The sequence below is a fragment of the Chrysochloris asiatica genome, unplaced genomic scaffold (genome assembly GCF_000296735.1).
Source record: "Chrysochloris asiatica unplaced genomic scaffold, ChrAsi1.0 scaffold00069, whole genome shotgun sequence".
NCBI classification, from domain to species: domain Eukaryota; kingdom Metazoa; phylum Chordata; class Mammalia; order Afrosoricida; family Chrysochloridae; genus Chrysochloris; species Chrysochloris asiatica.
In genome coordinates, this window is record NW_006408587.1 from 2459981 (window position 1) to 2480043 (window position 20063).

General features: G+C 37.8%; 1 protein-coding gene across 2 annotated transcripts in view; it reads left to right on the forward strand.

The window, feature by feature from the left end:
* The window catches only part of LOC102830724 (lysophosphatidic acid receptor 1-like), a 223045-nt gene extending 208224 nt beyond the window's left edge, over positions 1 to 14821 (forward strand). The window contains exon 3 of one of the 2 annotated variants that reach the window (XM_006864675.1): positions 14101 to 14645. In XM_006864675.1, coding sequence (XP_006864737.1) covers positions 14101 to 14402 — 302 coding nt within the window. In that variant the 3' untranslated portion in view covers positions 14403 to 14645. Of the gene's footprint in view, positions 1 to 14100 lie in introns of both variants that reach the window. The other variant, XM_006864674.1, reaches the window with a different exon arrangement.
* Positions 14822 to 20063: the final 5242 nt, after the last annotated feature.

Below are 20063 nucleotides of genomic sequence, written 5' to 3' on the forward strand. Positions count from 1 at the left end.
GCCTCATCTTTCTCCCGCGGAGCAGCTGGTAGTTTCGAACCGCTGACCTTACGGTTCGCAGCCCGATTCGTAACCACTACGCTACCAGAGCTCCTTATAGTCAGTGCCAAATCCTATGTACAACAGAATGTAACGTCCAGTCCTGCACTATCCTCACAATCATTATGTTTGAGATAATTTTTGCTGCTACTGTGTCAGTCCATCTCATTGGGGGTATTTGTTTTGTTGGCTTTGTTTACCAAGCACAATATCCTTTTCAAGAGACAGGTCCCCCTGATAATATGTCTAAAATATGTGAGAGAAAGTCTCACCATCTTCACTTCTAATGAGCATTCAGGCTATACTGCTTTAAAGACAGATTTGGATGTTCTTCTTGCACTCCAGAATACTTTCAGTATTCTTCACCAACACCCTAGTTCAAATCCATTTATTCTTCTCGTGTCTTCCTTTTTGATCGGTCAGCTTTCACATGCATATGAGATGATTGAAAATAACCATGACTTGGTTCAGGCACACCTTAGTTCTCAAAGTGATGGCTTATGTAGCAGATTTGCCCAATGCAATATGCCCTTTGATTTTTCAACTGCTGCTTTTATGAGCATTGATGGTGATTGATCCAAGTAAAATGAAATCTTCAACAACTTCAGTGTTTTCTCCATATATCATGGTGTTTATCGGTCCAGTTGTGAGGATTTTTGTTTTCTTTACATTGAGTTATAATTCATACTGAAGTTGTAAGCATTGATTTTCATCAGCAAGAGTGTCAAGTACTCTGTTTGCAGCAAGCAAGGTTGTGTCCTCTGCATAGCGTAGGTTTTTAATGAGTCTTCCTCCAATACTGATGCAGCATTCTTCATATAGTCCAGCTTCTCAAATTATTTTCTCAGAATACAGATTGAATAAGTATGATGAACTGATACAACCCTGACGCACTTAACCCCACACAGTATCCTCTTTTTCTGTTCCAACCACCCTGCTGCTTGTTCTATTTACTTATTTCCCATAAACACAATTAAATGTTCTGTAATTCACATTCTTCTGAATATTATCCACAGCTTATTGTAATCTACATAGTTTAATGACTTTGCATAGCCAATAAAACACAAGTAAACTTCTTTCTGATATTCTCTGCTTTCAGCCAAGATTCATCTGATGTCAGCATTGTTATCCCTAGTTCTATGTGGTCTTCTGAATCCCGCTTGAATTTCTGGCAGCTACCTGTAGATGTATTGCTGCAACCATTTTTAAATTATCTTCAGCAGAGTTGGACTTGCATGTGATACTAATGATACCATTCTATGATATCTGCATTTTTTAAAATTCTAGTTGCTAGTAATTATCAATGCATCTCAAGTGCATGTTTGATTAATTTCAGATTGCAGAAACTGGTTGTTCTTGTTAAGTGCCATTGAGTTGATTCCAACCCATAGCGACCCTGTTTAGGGTTTCCAAGGAGCGGCTGGTGAGCTTGAATTGCCAAACTTGCAGTTCAAACATCTTTGCAGTCTGACACATTAGCCCACAGTGCCGCACCAGGACTCCACAGAAATTGGTAGAGTTCTTTATTTTGCTCGTCATTGGCTTTAGTGGTTGCTGTATAAATCTGAATAATGGTTGTAGTCATTTGAACAACAGTCTTCCTTGTAGGTCTGTAGGTATTATCACAGAAAGCACTCTTGAAATGTTTCTTTGACCCTGAATGTGATGCCATCCTTCAATTTGTCATGCTTGGCACAGTAAACCATATGATTGACTCAAAATGGCCAATTCCTGATATTACAGCTCACTAGCTCTGGTAGTGAAGTGGTTACGAATTGAGCTGCAAACCACAAGGTCAGCAGTTCGAAACTACCAGCTGCTTTGCGGTAGAAAAAGGAGGCTCTCTGCTCCCATAAAGATTTACAGCCTTGGAAACCCTATGCAGCGTTGCTATGAGTCAGAACTGACTCCACAGCACTTAACAACAATGGAGTTCTGTGGGCTAATGCATCAGAATGTAAAGTTGTTTGAACTGCAAGTTCAGTTCAAGCTCACCACCTACTCCTTGGAAACCCTATACAGGGTCGCTATCGGTTGGAATCAACTCGATGGCACTTAACAACAACAACAATGCTTAGGACTCCTAGTGTGGCACTGTAAGGATCAGCACTGGATTGCGAATCACAAGGTCAGCAATTCAAACCCATTAGTTGCTCCTCAGAAAGCTGGCATATAGTTATGGTGGTGGTGTGTTGTGGCATTGGTTCCCATTCATAGTGATCCTGAATAGGATTTCCGAGGCTGTAAATCTTTATGGGAGCAGAAAGCTTCTATCTTTCTCCTGTGGAACATCTGGTAGTTTCAAACTGTTGACCTTGAAATTTTCAGCCCAACTCATAACCACCATACTAACAGAAGTCCTTTGGCTTATAGTTGTTGTTAAGTGCCATCAAGTTGGTTCTGACCCATCACGACCCTGTATAGGGTTTCTGAGGAGTGCTTGGTGAGCTTGAACCACCGAACTTGCATTTCAAACTTACTTTGAAGCCCAGCACATTAGCCCACAGCACCACACCAGTGCTGTTGTTGTTAAGTGCCGTTGAGTCGTTTCTGACCCATAGTGACCCTGTATAGGGTTTCCAAGGAGCAGCTGGTAAGCTTGAATCAAGTGCCATTGAATCAATTTTGACTCATAAAGACCCTGTGTAGGGTTTCATGAAGCAGCTGGTAGATTTGAATTGCTAACTTTGTAGTTAACAGTCCAGTGCTCAGTCCAGTGCTCATCCTGCAGCACCATATCAGAACTCAAATTCTACATTATCCATGAAAACTGAGTATAAAAAGTAAAGGTTTTGGTGATATTCAGTGTAGGCAAGTTGCAAAAAAAAAAAAAAAATTGCTTTACAATTTCTGGAAAACCAGCTGTCAAAATTTACGGTAAACATATAAAAAAAATCTACAGGGTTTTTGCACTGCTTTGCAACAGTTTTAAGTTCTGACTTGAAGTGTGTAGTATGTGATGCTTTATGGGTATGACATGAGTCTGTTTTAAACATACAAAAAATTGAGTGTAACCCCAGTGAGGTTTGTTATAGGACATCTGGATGTGTATACACTTATTATTTTTGTTGCTATTGTTTTTAAAGCATAATTGGTATCTTGGTATGACACTGCATGATAGTGCACTAGACCACAATCAGTTTGAACTGAAAGGTCTGTGGTTCAAACCAACCAAGTCACTTCTCAGAAACTGTATACAGTGTCTCCTATGAGTTAGAATAAACTCAACAGCACTTGAGAACAACAATGTTATACCTATGAGGGAGCATCAAAAAATTCATGTAAAATTGACTTTTGAAACTCCCTCGTAGTGTTCTATTCTTTTTCTTAACAGTTTATCTTAGTGATCGCTTCAAACCAGTGAAGACAGACAGAATCTCTTATAGTCTTAGTAGTTTTGAAAAGCTGACTAGAATTCTACTTTATGGGTGCAGTGTAATTAATTTTTCTATTATGGCTATGTGGATTATCTCTATGAAACAGAAATAGTGCTGTGCTGTGGAGAATTCCTTGCACGTACATTATTTTATTGTGTGGCTATATCTACAGGATAAATATCTGTGATATGGTTGCACCTTATTTTGATGCCTTCAGAATTCATTGACTTTTGGTTAGGATTGATAAAATAGTCAGATTTTTTACTTGTGTTGCTTAGACTTCATTTTGTCAGTTTGCACACTAATTTTTACTCTGAGTTTGTGAAGCCATGTAGAAAAAAAATACTTTCATAATAGTGAATCTGTAACTCTTTAGCTTAAACATTTGTCTCCCAATTAAATAATTGTTTTTATAATACCATTCTCAATAATGGGAGGCATACAGAGATATTATAGAACAGTTTGTATGTACTTCTCTCCTCCTCTGCCAAGAATCTGTGATTTGTAAATATCACTCTACGACATTTGGCAATGACAGGAGACATAACCAATCTCACATAACCAATCTCAAAAAGAATGACCACGTTAACAATATATAAATGATGCATCATTTATATATTGTTAAGTGTCGTGCTAGTTGTTTTAACTTCTAGCCACCTGTATAGAAAGTTTTCAAGGCTGTGTATCTTCCATGAGAGTATTAAGACTCATCTTTATTCCACAGAGCAGCAGATGGGCTTGAACTGCCAACCTTGTGGTTCATGGTCCTGTGCTTACCCTATGAAGCTACTGTGCTCCCAGTTTATATGTAAACATTTGTGTGTATAATACACACACACACATATACCTATTTGTGTGTGTGTGTGTGATATATATATATATATATAACTCGTACAAGTATTTTCAAAAAGAATGACCATGTCTAAAACTTCTGATTATTCTTTTTGAATTTGCTTCTGGATTAAGTTTTAAATATTTTTTCCCAATTTGTTAGTAAGGAAATGAGTTATAAATGAAATTTCCATTACATTCTTCTCTGTCCTTGAAGTTCGTCTCCTGAGGGACTACGTATCTTGTTGATCCATGCCAGTAGTTCATGAACTGCAAAAAGCAAAATCCACAAGATTCTGTCATCTGCTGTATTCCATGAGCATTTTTTAGTTAGATTTCAGTTCTTGTTTAGACTTATATCATTAGGGGAGAATCTTAATTCATAGCTGAAAATTAAGTATGTTGCAAAACCAATTATAAACTTCCTGTTTGTGTTGAACTTTTACTAGAGAAAGATTCTAGAGAGAATTTATTTTTTAAGGGATAAATATTATTCAAATCACCTTGGAAACAGCTGGATCATAGTCATGCAATAAATTTAATGTCGTTTTCTGAATTAGATGGTGTTGGTGTGGAACTGACAACATTGATTTTCGGCAATATGGATTTATTACTTTGAAGATAAGGGTGAAGTAATTTGCTTTTTACAAATTTTCAATCTATTACTACATGTAGGAAACAAAACAGATTTAAGTGTTGTGAGAATGATAGAAAATAATTTATTTGAAGAATAACTGGCCCTTACTTTATTGTGTCTCATAGTCTACTGCAAGTAAAAGAAAATAAATCTGATTATTTTAGAGACATTAGGATACAGAGATCATGTCCACATCCACATAACACTCATTTGAAAATGGGCAGGGGCTAGAAGAAAATCTTATGGTAGACTTTTGGAACATCATTGTTTCTTGGTATTGCTGAGTAATTATGCTGTGGTGAGCCAGTAGTCTTAACCCCAAATGTTTCACCCCAGAGAGAACTGGCTGTAAATCAGAAGTCAAGTTAGGGAGGAAAAGGAAAGGCAGTGACCCATCTTAACATGATTAAACTGCATTGGTTTTACTGAAAGCAGAGTAAAGCATTTCCTCATAGTGACCCTGTATAGGTTTTCTAAGAAGCAGCTGATGGGTTTGAACTACTAACCTTATGGTTCGCAGTCCAGTGTTATTCCTACAATACCACACCAGGAGTACCTATATAGAGATGTCATATACTACTGTAGGAGAACATTAGCTATTTAGGGAAGTAGTCTATCGTGGTGTGTATGTCTGCTGCAGACACATAACTTGGTGTGTCTTGAGTAGTGTGTATTAGCTATTGCTTGATTTTTCAGAATTTGGAGCTAACTAGATGGCCACACTGCTTGCTTACTTCATTTTTTTCCATTCTCACAGATCAAAATGTTCAGAGAAACACACACATCTCCCCATGTGATTACCTAATACCGCAGTAGGAAATCCTATACAGAGTCACTATGAGTTGGAACCGGTTTAATGGCACAACAATAAAAGCAGGACACATTAATCAGAAAAATAAGAACATGTTCCTAAAAATAAAAAATTGCATTGCCTGTCCTACTTGATCCATTACTAAGAAACAGACAAGCAAACAGCAGCAGCAACAAAGAAACACGGAAAAATGGACATAGCGGATAGTATGGATGGATATTGACCATGTTGATAATTAGAAGCGTATTATATATGGTGGTCATGTGCCGTGGATTCAGTTCCAACTCATAGTGACCCTGTACAGGATTCTGAGGCTGTAAATCTTTATGGGATCAGAGAGCCTTATGTTTCTCCCATGGAACAGCTGGTAGTTTCAAACTGTTGACCCTGAGGTTGGCAGCCTGATTTGTATGGAGTCCTGGTGTGGCGTTGTGAATTAATGTGCCAGACTGCAAAGATCGGCAGTTCAAGCTCACCAGCTGCTTCTCGGAAACCAGATACAGGGTTGCTATGGGTAGGAACTGACTCGACAGCACTTAACATTCTACATGTATATGTATATATTCCCACCTCCATTGGTGAGACATATGCCAAGGAATAGCACATAGTCTTTTTTTTTTTTTAATACATTTCCCACTCCCATAACTAAGCATGCATACTTAAGCACAGTGAATCCAATGCACTGTATAGAACTTTGGATCTAGAGGGAGTAATTCAAAGGTGTGTTTGGAAAAACTACTAATTGCCCTCCCCACCCCAAACAGCTATGGAATCTAGGGCTGAGGTTGCAGCAGTGAGTGTTCAGGGACCGTGGACAAAAGAAAGGGGCAGCTACTGGACTCTTTCTGTAGCAGAAACCTTGCCTGTGCCATGTCTCCCCTTAGATCCTGACCCAGCCAGATTTTCCAGGACTCAGTGGGGATTCCATAGGCAATGTGACACCGTCCAGTATTACAAGGGCAGATGACTCAGTAAGCAAGATAAGCATGGGTTTATTTGTGTGTACTTACTAAGCTCTAGTAGAGTCCTGGTGTGGCGCTGTAGGTTCATGTGCTGGACTGTAGAGTCGTTTGAATCGCAAGGTCAGCGCTTCAAGGTCACCAGTCACTCCTTGGAACCCCATATAGGGTCGTTATGGGTCAAAAACGACTTGACAGCACTTAACAACACCACCTAATCTCTAGTGAGCAATTTCATAGGGTTTTTTGGTTTTTTTCATCTCATCAAAAGTTTCGGATTTGAGTTATCAGTTCCATATGTGTCTCCCAATAGAACCTTCCTTAGAATCAGAATCAGAGTATCTTTTCAAGTTTATAATCCCTGACAGGGACAGCGTACCAAGTAAGCAGGGGCTTCTTGTTAAGTACTGTTGAGTCGATTCCAACTCATAGTGACCCTGTATAGGGTTTCTAAGGACTTGTGTTTATATTCTCATCTGTAGTGAAATTCATGAGAAATGTTGTTTACCACAGATTAGTAAATAAACACAAGTCCGTGCTTGCCTTGTTCATCCACCCTTGATAAGTAAGAACAGGATATTTATGCTGTAGCAACAAATACAACTAATCCTTGAACAACACGGGTTTGAATTGTGTGGGTTCACTTTGTGACATTAAGCATCTCCACATGAACAGTTCATCTCTCTAGCAAAGTACGCATTGCAGTCAAAAGTGATTTCATCCTGCTTAGTGCAATACTGGAAACTTAAAATCACACCATGGGACCTATTCAGAGTGCTGCCACTAGTGTGCTGGAAGCCTTCCCAAGCAGCACAGAAAATCCTGACCTTACAGGAAAAAGTAGATTGAGGTCTGCAACTGAGGTGCTCACCAGTTCAAGATAAATGAATCTGTCATTAAGACCAATATAGAAAAGGAATTCGTGAAGCCATCACTGTAACTACACCCACAGGCTTGAAAATCTTGCACTTTTTGCAAAGTATCTTTATCTGTTATTGAAAATGCAGCTTTTGTGTGGATGCACTATATAATACATACAACATTCAAAGTACATGCTGATCAACTTTATGTTGCCATTAGGTTCTGGTCAACAGTAGGTTATTTGAAGTCACAGTTTTGAAGAGTCAAAGTTATACATGGATTTTCTACTATGCAGGGGTTAGTGCCCATAACCTCTGCGTTGTTCGAGTCACTTATATACCACAGATAGTAGCAGCTCAACACATATATGCTTTCCTCTGAAACAAAATTTGTTGCAGGTCCAGAAGTCCTCCAGAGCAACCCCCCTCCAGTGTAATGAATGTAATGACTCATAAGTAGTCTAGGCTGATAAGAGCCTATAACTACAGAGATGAACTAAAATTGGACTGGCATTTGGCCAGCAATAAGCCTTACCTGAAGGAATACACACTTTAGTGACACTAGGGCATAGCAACAATTGTGAGGATGGTGCACGACTGGGCAATGCTTCCTTCTGTTATGCATAAGGTTGGAACCAACTCAACAGCACCTAACAACAACAAAACAACAGAAAACAGTTTAATTTACTTGAACATTTATTGTTTCATCCCCATCACAAGCATCTGCAACAGGTACGGCTGTTATGAGCAGAGAGCTCTGAACGAGAGGTTACCCTGAACACAGCCCTGGTCTAGAACTGACAAAATACAAATTTTCCAGCCAGACTAAAAAAGATCTGTTTTTTTCATTCAAAATCTTGGGCTCTCTCCCTAGAGTTGTTGTTCTCTGTTAAGGAATTTTTTTTTCTTCCTTTAGCATTGGTTTTTACATTCCATATGTAGGCAGAGTTCAATGAGTTAGGAAAGAGTCACTCTAGGAAAAAGACTCAAATTATAAGACCAGATGGTAAGCATTATTTAGCTGATGAGGTTGTGTAGATCTGAAGGAAGGTGCAGTAGTAATACGATCTTGTTCTGCAGCTGGGACCTGTTGTTCCAAAACAACCTTCTTCCTCCCTGTCTTTTGCGTCTACATTCCAGCACTCTCCCTCCCTCTTCATGGGCATCAAGGCCCCCACAGATTGATTAGACAGATGTATGAGAAAAAAATTGAAGCTTGCTCTAGAAGAGCAACTTTTGCTAGTTAGTCCATCTCAGATTTTTTTTTGGAATATCCTTCTCATCATGTTACTTTTAAGTTTGGCAAATCATGCAGAATGTAATCAAACTTGTTCAGCTCAGTGAGAGACAGATTCATGATCATCTGAGTTCTGGGAAGCAATCTTGATATCTTTAAAGCGCTGTAAACTAAAAGATATCAAATCAACATCATCATCTGTACTTTTTTCCTTTTCCCTCACAAAACACCAACCGAGACTTCCTCCTGTGTTTTCTCCTTCAGTGAAAGGTACCATCATCCTTCCATCACCCAAGCTGAAAATCTGGAAGTCACCCTCATGCAATCCATCTCCTTAATACTTTGTCCAATCTTTCCACACCTCATTCTCCCCATGGCCACTGTTCGGACTCAGCCTTTCATTACTTCTCCTCTAGATTTTGGAAATGCCTTCTATTTTTGTCGTTACCTTTACCCTGATCTTTTCTTCTCCACAATTTTCCAAAGTTGTTTGTTAAATGAAAATTTGGTCAATACGGCCAATAAAACTAAAATCTCATGGATTATTGTTTTCTATAAGTTTGGCAGACTGTTGTAATGAATAGCTAGACTTGAGAACTAATGCTGAACTAGAAAAATGTAAATGCCCAGACTCCCCGTGTATGGTGCAGTAGAAGCAGGATTGGACTTTGAACTGCAAGGTTAAAAACCCTATATGGGGTTGCTATGAGTTGTTAAGTGGTGTTGAGTCAGTTCCAACAACCAAGCCAGATATAAAGGCGCTGTGTGTTAATGAGCCAGGCTGCAAAGCCATTTGAACTGCAAGGTCAGTAGTTTAAGCTCACCAGCTGCTCCTCTGAAACCCTATACAGGGAGGGTCACTATGAGTTGGAATCGAGTTGACGGCACTTCACAACATAACTGTAGATTCTTTATCATCTGCTGCTCTGACTTCACAATAGTTAAGAAACTACTTCTTGTTAGTTGTTATATCGTTGATTCCAACTCACGGTGACTGGCTATGTGAAGAGCAGAGCTGCTCCCTAGGCTTTGCAAGCTTCAGACCTTTTGGAAGCAGATCACCTCTCTCCTGGGGTGCCTCAGAATTTCTTTGAATTGTCAGCCTTTCTGTTAGGGTTTAACCACTTGCTCTACCAAAGTACTCCTGAAATACTTGTACTTCATCTGACTTGCATATGATTGAAAGAATCCCCACAGAACAAGGCATAAAAGTTAGGAATCAATTTAAAATGTGCTGGAAAATATAAAAACAACCTAAAACACTGGCCTACTGAGAACCTCCAAAATGACCCGGAGATCCCATTCTTCTCTGTGTTCCCATCTTCCTTCTTTTTACTTCCCTCTCACCACATTGTAAACCCTAGGAAGCTCTTACAACTAGACTGGCATCATCATCTCCCCGTTTTGTGCAGCGCTAGATATCCACCATTCAGAGCATGCTTTCATGGACCCCCTAGGGGACATTTGCCCTGTTCCTACATTGGCCCGTGCCACGTACATTGGCAATAGGTAGTGGCACTCAGGTAGATATGGTTTATAGTAGACTTTTACATATTATAGCTCAGCTTGATCCTTATCACACATATGACCGCCTCTCTAATTTACAGATGCTAAGATGGAGGTTCCTTTCATTTTTATTAGTTCTGTTGGAGTAGTGGGTTATGTGTTGGGCTTTGAGGTTAGCAGCCCAACACATAAGTGTGAACCCATCAGCTGCTCCCTTATGGAATTGCAGTCTCAAAAGCCTAAAGGGGCAGTTTATTCTGTCCTTATAGGGTCCCTATGAGTCCGAAGAGTCTCCATAACCCTGGGGTAGGTTACGTGTGTGGACTATGATAAAGGGGCTTGAGTATGGCATGCTTTTTGTTTTTAGAAGCATAGGGAAATGTCACAATTTGAGCAAGTCATTACAGAATAGTTATTCATCAATATGGATTAGGAGCCTAATTATCTTGGAATTTTCCAGGCCCCATTTTCTCTTTCCTTAGTTTGATCCTTGATACCTCGGTGAAGGGGCTTTTAAAAATTTTGTGGAAAACGGAATTGCAATGGATTTTTTCCACAAACTTTTTGAAGCCCCCCCTTGTCTGATTGGTTTTAGATTGTACTTAGATTGTACTATGACTCCGTTAAATTATTTGTTCGAGTGTTGAGACAGTGTACAGTAGGCCTAATCACAGTCCTAACACACAGTTCCTTTTTTTAAAAGAAAGGAGAAACTCTAAGTTCCTCAGTGAAATGTTCACATATATTAACTTGTGTACTTTCCTGTCTCTGATCTAGCAAGGTTCCTTGTAATTTTTACCTTACATGAAGTCCCATAGGCTAGTTTACTAAGACCATGATTCCTTTGGAGAGACTTTTAGCTGGTTTTTAATTTTAAAGCAGAAGAGACTATAAACAACAAATGAAGTTCTAGGCTGCAAACCAAGAACCAAGGAGCTCTGGTACTGTAGTGGTTACAAATTGGGCTGCTAACCTCAGGGTTAGCAGTTCAAAACTACCAGCTGTTCCACAGGAGAAAGATGAGGCTTTCTGCTCCCATAAAGATTTACAGCCATGGAAACCCTGTACAGGGTTGCTCTGAGTCTGAACTGACTCCACGGCACATAACAACCACTACCGCGCAGTTCAAATCTCCATTAGAGAAAGCTGTGGCAGTCTGTTTCCGTAAGTATTATAGCAGCAGAAACTCTACGGAACAGTTCTACTCTGGCCTATATCGGGTTGCTATGAGTTGGAATGGACTTAACGGTAAAAAGTTTCATGAACAATAAATAACTGTACATACTTGAATTCTGTCAACTGTACATACTTGAATTCTGTCAACATAAGGATGTTCACTTTCTGCCTCCTGGAAGGAGAAAAATGATCGTTTAATTTAAAATTCATCTATGGAGTTGCTTGTTGTTGGTATCTAATCAAGCTCTGAATCTGAGCTCAATTAGAGCTTTGATAAAAGAAACTTGAAAGAATGCGCTCCCATTCATGAAGGGCCTGTGTGTTTTCAGTTTCCAAGTAAATGGAATAATGGAACCATGCATTTTCCATCCAAGCATTTTCCACCCTGAGAATAATTCTCTTCCTGGCTTCTCAATAAGTAATGCATTATTTCTGAAACCCAAGAGGCATTCTTTGATTTCCTTGTATGTTTAGCTTTCTGAGTGATTTTCAAGCAAGGAAATTTAAGGACTTAAGAGTGAAAATGTTAATATTCATTCCAAGTTGAAATAGTCTTTACTATTATCTCCTGATACTTGAAACTTTTTTTTTTGGTAAGCAAAGTCTAAGGTATTGTATTTATTAGAAAAATTAAGTACCTTGGACTGTCTTCAAAGTGAACAGCAGTTTAAAACCAATACACATTCAGTTGTAGAACAAAGAGCTTTATGGGTGTACTTTTCTCCATTCTTTATTTTCATTTCCCTGCTGAAAAAAAGTTCAAAAAAGAAAGCTCTCATTCAAAACTGGGCTGTTTGGAAGCTGAATCTTATTTATTTACATTTCTCAAGGAATGAGTTTCATGAAAAGTTCAAATCCAAGACCCGAGTCCATGCCTGTGTCCACCTAGACCAGCCTACATTTAACTCCAATAATTCTAAGGCCTTGCTGGGATCATTGATACTTCCTGCCTAGTCATTGGGTAGTCAGGTCACACATATGGTGCCCAGTAGGTAACTACCAAGTAATGAGACATGAGGGTGCACATGGGTCCTGTTGGCTCATGTTCTTTCAACCAAAACAGAAGTAGGTTTCAGTGCTATTGCACAACCTTTATTTCCCTAGGAGTCCAATAGTAAGTGATTTTAAGAACTAAAGAAAATGTAATTTTCCAGTCCTCTTACAGTTAGAGTAAAATCTTAATGATTTTACTTAATGAGAAAAAAACGAGAACTAAACTGGTCTAGATTAGTAAAACAACTGAAGTATAAATTTTGTTTTTAAGCTATTTAATAGTTTCAATAAATGGAGGTATAAGATGGTAGTGTTTTGGTCTTCTGTCTGCCATTTTCTGGAAGTAGGCCTTTGAGCTAACCTTTTTGGATTTCGCATTCTTCATCTGTACAATGGGGGAGAGTAATTTCCATCTCCTGCAGCTATGGTGGGGATTAAATAAGCTTCTATTGTGATAGTTGAATAAAAATAAAATACATATATTATCATTAGAAATCGCTATTTCCTAAAGATCCTGGTGTGGTGCTATAGGATAAGCACTGGATTGCTAACCACAAGGTCAGCAGTTCAAACCCTCCTGCCACTCCTTGGACACCCTATAAAGGGTTGCTCTGGTAGCATAGTGGTTATGAATCGGGCTGCTAATCTCATGGTCAGCAGCAGTTCCACGGGAGAAAGATGAGGCTTTCTGCTCCCATAAAGATTTATAGCCTCGGAAACCCTGTGAGTCGGAACCAATTCCATGCCACATAATAACAACAAGAACTAGTCAGAACCAACTCGACAGCACTGAACAGATAATATATACTGATTTCCCTCCACTCACTGCCATTGAAATGACTATCACTCATAGCAACTCTGTATAGAATTTCTGAAGCTGTAAATCTCTACGAGATCAAAAAGCCTCATCTTTCTCCAGCAGAGCACTTGGTGACCTCACACTACTGATCTTGTGATTTAGTAGTAACCCTGTGCTTAAAGCCTACAGAGCCACTGCACTCCCAGTATACTGATTGGTGGGGTTGCAACTCAAACCGAGCCTGTATAGGTTTTCAAAGAACAGCTGGTGGGTTGCCAACCTTGTGGTTAGCAATCCAGTGCTTACCTTACGGCACCATTCCAGGGCTGACTATCTAGTCAGTTCCAACTCCTAGCAGCCATGTGTAGGGTTTCTGAATACCAGCTGGTGAGTTTGAACTGCCGATCTTGTGATTTAGACCTACCTTGAGTTCTTATCATATGGCACCACACTCAATGAGGTTAAACATGATCATTAATACTTTTCAGCTGAGAAAGCTGAAGTAAGAGAAATGATTTTCCTAACTTCACCCAAATGTATTAAATGGCAAACCAAGGGTGTGAACACAGGCAATGTGAATTGAGAAACTGAGTTTTAACTAAAAAACAAGGGACCTTTGTCATTATTGCTTATCTTTTGCCTGAAAGCCATGTGTTGTAAGTTGTGAAGTGTGTCTTAATCTTCATGTTTTGCTAAAAATAATCAGCATTGATATAAATATTCAGGTGAACATTTAATTTGAAATGGTTATCTAGTAGCTTAGAGTTTCAGTGGTTTTTGTTTAGGTTACTAACATTGTCATTTTCATAAGTAAAGGTTTTTCTTTTTCTCTGTTTCTCTTTGAATCCTCTTGATCCCTGCTCATGTTACTGAAGGTGCCTTTATCATCTGCTGGACTCCTGGACTGGTCTTACTACTTCTAGATGTATGCTGTCCGCAGTGTGATGTTCTGGCTTATGAGAAATTTTTCCTTCTCCTTGCTGAATTCAACTCTGCCATGAACCCCATCATCTATTCCTACCGTGACAAGGAGATGAGTGCCACCTTCCGACAGATCCTCTGTTGCCAACGTAGTGAGAATACCAGCGGCCCCACGGAAGGCTCCGACCGCTCAGCTTCCTCCCTCAACCACACCATCTTGGCTGGCGTTCATAGCAATGACCACTCTGTGGTTTAGAAAGAAAACTAATGATGAAGAGTCAACCATCATCCATTGAGGAATGAACAGCCTCACCCTACCAAATTGCAAAGGCAAGGTGGGAAGAAAATGAACTCATGTACTTAAACACTAACCAATGGCAGTATTTGTTCCTAGCCCCCACAAGACTTGACATATATTGAAAATTAGCTTATGTGACAGTCCTCATCCTGGTCCCCATTTCTTTTGAAAGTAGGAAGTGGAATTCATTAATAGACTCTGGAGTGTCCATTCAGACTGCACTAACTAGAGTTTTAAAGATTTTGTGTGGTTTGGTGCCTGTCAGAAAAGATTCTGACTTATTGACTCTACAATTTAATTTACATACAGCCCCTTCCCTTTTTATATTCTTAAAGGATACATTTCATTTAATAAACATGTATTTATACCTATCAGCATGCTTGTGATGAACAAGACTATAGCCTTCTTCTTTTAACTACCATAACTTCATTTTTTCCTTATGTAGAAAAATTATAAATTAGAATAATTTTTAAGAAAGCATGCATATAATATATGTATGCAGTATGCCTTAAAGAGATAAAAGGATACTACTAGATCTAGAAAATCCTAGATGTCAATGCCAGTATTTAAGATTATGAAACAAACAATGCTCTCTAATCACAGTATCTTTTTATCCAAATGTTATCAGTATATACAAACAGGGAATGTACATTTATCACCAAAAGACTATGTACTCTAAAAAAGTCACAGAAGATGAAAACTAAATACTATTTGTTTCCACATATTTATGTTACCAAGTACATTTTAATTACAAGTACATCAGAGGAATTTTTTTATAGTCTATGTGTCTTTTGGGTCATAATTATTCATTGTCAAAAACTTTAAAAATATAGACATGTATAATAAAGAAAATTAATTACTGATAATCTCACAATCCAGAAGTAGCCACCATTAATAACCTTTTTCTACTCTCTATACCTATTTGTATATCACATGCTTTCTTACTTAATTGGGATCTTATTGTAAACAGTTTTGTTTTTTCTCCCAGCACTGCCACATATCCCTATGGCATTAAAAATTTTACAAAACATGATTTTAATTGCTATAAACTATTCTGTTTAATAGATGTCACTCCATTTCTTTAACCATTCCGATACTGATGATTATAATAACGAAAATTTAGAAACCATCTAAATAATTTTTTCAAAAAGTTTGTATATGTAAAATTTTTGTCCATATAACTGATTATTTACTTAGGACATGTTCCTATGAAGGATTTTTTTTTTTTTAATGTGAAATGTCTTTTTCTGGTTTTTACCTTTAATAAAAAGGGATTTCCTGCTTTTGTACCAAATTGCATGGCAATTTGGAGGAAAGCCAGTTTAATTACCTTTTTATAAAAGAAACACAATGGCTACTTTGAGAATGACTTTTTTATATAGAGTAGAAGATGGACTGGATGCAGTCACCTGTTAGAAATAACTGGGACACCCTAATAATCATGCCTAGAAATTACAAATGTCATTGAAGGACTGATTATCCAGTTCTTGGTAGCCACAACTGTCATGTAGAATTGAAGACAATGCAAAGGAATCAAATGTGCCAAGTGAATAAAGGATTATCATAATAAATAGCTTGGGTAGTATGTACTCTCCAGAAATCTACATATTAGCGGCTACCTGCTTAACACATTGTGCAAATATACTAGTAAACAACCTTCCACTGGTTCCTAACTCCAGCTAACTGTTTACAGTCAGAAAGTAGGTTTGGGAAGTCTGAAGTATGTTTAAGAGAAAGATGTGCTGAAGGAAAGAGTTGGTGCACCGAGTCTGAGCCATAGGCAAACTGGTAAAGTGTTCACAGTGAAAAAAGTATATGAAGAATTTACCCACAAGTTAGCACATAGGGTTTTGCACATATTTTGTAGAGAGCATTTGATATTGGAGGTTAAAGAAAAAAGAAAAAAGATGAACTTGGATTTTTACTCATGTGCATATAAGGAGATATGAACTATTTGAAATAAAACATATATATACACTAATTGGCCATTAATAAATCATTGTCAATCACTGTTTGGTAATTTGTGTTCCATGGGGTTTCTCCTGCTGAAGAGTCTTCAGACTTACTTTCCTTGCTTGATGCCTATCCTCCTCAACTTCCTTTTTTCCCTGCCATGGGGGCTGCTGAGCTAAGATGAAGCAACCTGTGTTTTTCCAGACTGGAGCTGCTTTTTCTAACCTGTGCAATGAGTCTCTTCAATGCCCCCAAATGGTAGTTTAATGTTCCATGAAAGGTCCAAAAATATGTTAGGATAATCCTTGACTTTAGTTGCATAACTGAGTTTCTTTTGAGATTTAAAAAAACATATTACAACCTTTTGAAAATACTAAGTTTATATAGTCCCAGTTTTTGGTATTGTGGGCCAATGCACTGGACTGCAAAGTCTCTTTGAACCATAAAGTCTGTGTTCAAGCTTACCAGCTGCTCCTTGGAAACCCTATACAGGGTCACTATGGGTCAGAAACAACTCAACGGCACTTAACAACAGTGGTCTTTATGCTTATAGATTTAATGAACAACAAGATACAAGTCACGTGTATTAGATGCCAATTTTACTCTTCTCGGTACATTGCTAAACTATTAAAAAAAAATCAAATGCCGATTCCAGTGACTGCTTCAATGGCTATTTGGAAGGGAATTCTGAATCTTATATTCAGGTGGATTTAAGATTGTTAGATATTGAAATGTCTTAAAACTCTTCCTCACAATTTTAATTTTAGCTACCCCTCACAAATCCCCTCATTTTATCCTTGAAACTATTATCTCCTAGACTCAGAACCTCAATGAACTTTAGACTATTAGTGAGTCTTATCAGTCTTTCTCTTTCCCAGTTAACTATTGCTTTAGGCTCCACTGTTCCTTGAAATTTATTCCAATGGCCTCTCAAATTCTGAAATACTATAATTGTTTATTATTGTTTCTAGTCCCTCACCTAAAGCCCAGGTTGTGCACTCCTGTTAAGACAAATACTTTAGAAATGCTTCTTTTGATGGATCATTTTACTATACCAATTTAAGCAATTTCTTTTGATGGATCATTTTACTATACCAATTTAAGCAAAACATTTTTACTTTTTTTTTTTAAATACCAAACAAGGACTGGAATTTTTTTGTGGGTTAAGAGTTAAGTTCCATCAGACAGAAGAAATGTGTGGAAGTAGGAGTCCAAAAGCATCATGATTCTTCCTAAGCAGGGCCTGTTCATTCTCTAAGCATTCACCTGTATCTTGTGTAGTCTGTGTATCAGATTCTCTAATTATTCCCTTAAGTCCTAATATACATAGTTAGATTTTTTTTAAAAAAAATTGAGGATATACAAATATACCAATTCAAGTTCCTACATGTACACTGATTAGGTAAGTTGTACAAACCATTCTCACCCCCTTTGCTGAGTTGTTTCTCCACCATTAACATAAACTCACTGCCCCCTAAGGTTCTGCCTTATCTTTTGAGTTGCTCTTGTCAATTTGATACCAAATAGACCTTGTAAGAGCATGAAGGTCAAGCCAGACATTCTTTACTAATTAAGTAAACTATAGTTTGGCTTCAAGAAGACTTCAGGGGATATTTATGGTTTAAGGTTTAAAGATTATCTCAGAACAATAGTTTTGAGAGTTCATCCAGTCACTATGGCTCCAGAAACTGAATTTCATGAGAATTTGAAATTGTCTTCTATATTTCCCCCATTTTGATCAGGATTCTTCTATAAAATCTTTGATCAAAATGTTTGGTAATGGTAGCCAGGCACCATCCAGTTCTGGTCCCATGGCCAAGCATGCAGTTGTTCACGGAGGCTAATAATGTGCTTAATAATATGACCTCTTCTAATGCCCATTTGAAAATCTAAGTGTTGAGGAAGTCAGGGCAAATTAAAGTTCATGGCCAAATCAACCTTTTTTGGACAACACACACTAAGGATGAGTTTTATATATGTAAATAGTTGGGAAAACACTATCTTGTGCACATGAAAATTGTGTGAAATTCAAATTTCACTGTCCATAAATAAAGTTTTATAAGAACACAACCACTCAACTCATGTACTGTCTGACTTTTCCAGTACAATGGGAGAGTAGTTATAACAGACTGATTCGTATAGTTTAAAATAGTATCTAATCCTTTACAGAAAGTTTGCCAACCCCTGATTTAGATTATTCCATTTTTAATCACGTTATCCTCATTTGACTAGGTTCAGTGGAAGAGGAAGAAGAAATCAGGCCACAATATGATCTCTAAATCCAGCCAGCCGTAGTCTACCAATGATACTCTCAATTTCAGTTTTTATACTAACCTACCCACTGCCATCAAATCGATACCAACTCAAAATGACCTGACAGGGTAGGGTAGAACTGCTCTATAGGGTTTTCTAAGGCTGTAAATCTTCAAGAGAGTAGACCCTCATCCTTCCCCGATGCTGGTGGGCTCAAACCACGCAACATGTATCCCACTACACCACCACAGAACTAAACAACTGCAAATTTACAGAAATGTTTAGTGAACTTACACAATTTTCTTGAGTAAGTTAAACATTTGTGTCCAAGCCTTACAAAAAAAAATTCTCTTCTGTTACTACAACTGTTGTTAAGTAACCACTGGCTGAGTTATGACTCATAGCAACCCTATACAGGGTTCGGGAGTTGTGGCTCCTGAATTTCAACTACTGACCTTGAAGTCCACTGTTTAACCTACAGTACAGCCATCAAAATCTGGAAGTTAACATTGATGCATAAACTGCAACTTAATTCACAGACCCCATTCAACAATGATCCCTTTGTAGAGAAAAGATCCAATCCAGGAGCATTGGTTGCATTTAATTGTCATAATCTCTTTAGTCTTCTTTAATCATGAATAATTCCTAAGTTTTTTTCTTGATCATAGGTTGGCCAGTAATTTTGTAGAGTATCCCTCAGTTTCGTTTTGTTGTTCTGGTATTTCATCATAATTAGATCCATATGATTTATCTTTGATGAAATAACCTAGAATTACTACTATGATTCTAGTTCTAGATCTTGATTTCTCCCATTACTGATAATGTTAATTTTAATGACTTGATTTAGGTCTGCCGGTTTCCCCACTCTGCTGCATTTGTATAATGATTTACAGCTTACAGAGAACATTCATGTCATTTGCATTTTGGTTTTTGCAGTGTCCCTGTGACACATGAGAAAATAGCTCAAAAAAGAAATTGGGGGCCTAATATTTGTTGTCAATAGCATTTTTGGAGTTCTAAAATTACATACATATTCTTTATATTGTAACCCATAATTCATTGTATATAATTCTGTTTCTTGGCTCTTCAAATGTTGAATTCTTTGAGGAGAGGTACAATTTATTACCTTTTTTTTTTTTGATACTTCAAAAAACTTAACACAATAAAGAATAGAAAATAGCATGAGACCATGAAGGGATACATGAATTGTGCTGTGTGATGCTGCTGTCATTGAAGTATGACCATGTGCCAAGTTGGATAATAAGTTGCTTGAGGCAAGATAATTGGAATTTAAGTTTTTTTTATACTTCAAATGATGGAACAAGACTAGAAATATAAGTCTTTTACTAAATTGTTCTTATCATTGTTATTTATTCCTTAATTTGATACGTGCTAATCTCACAGTCAGCAGTT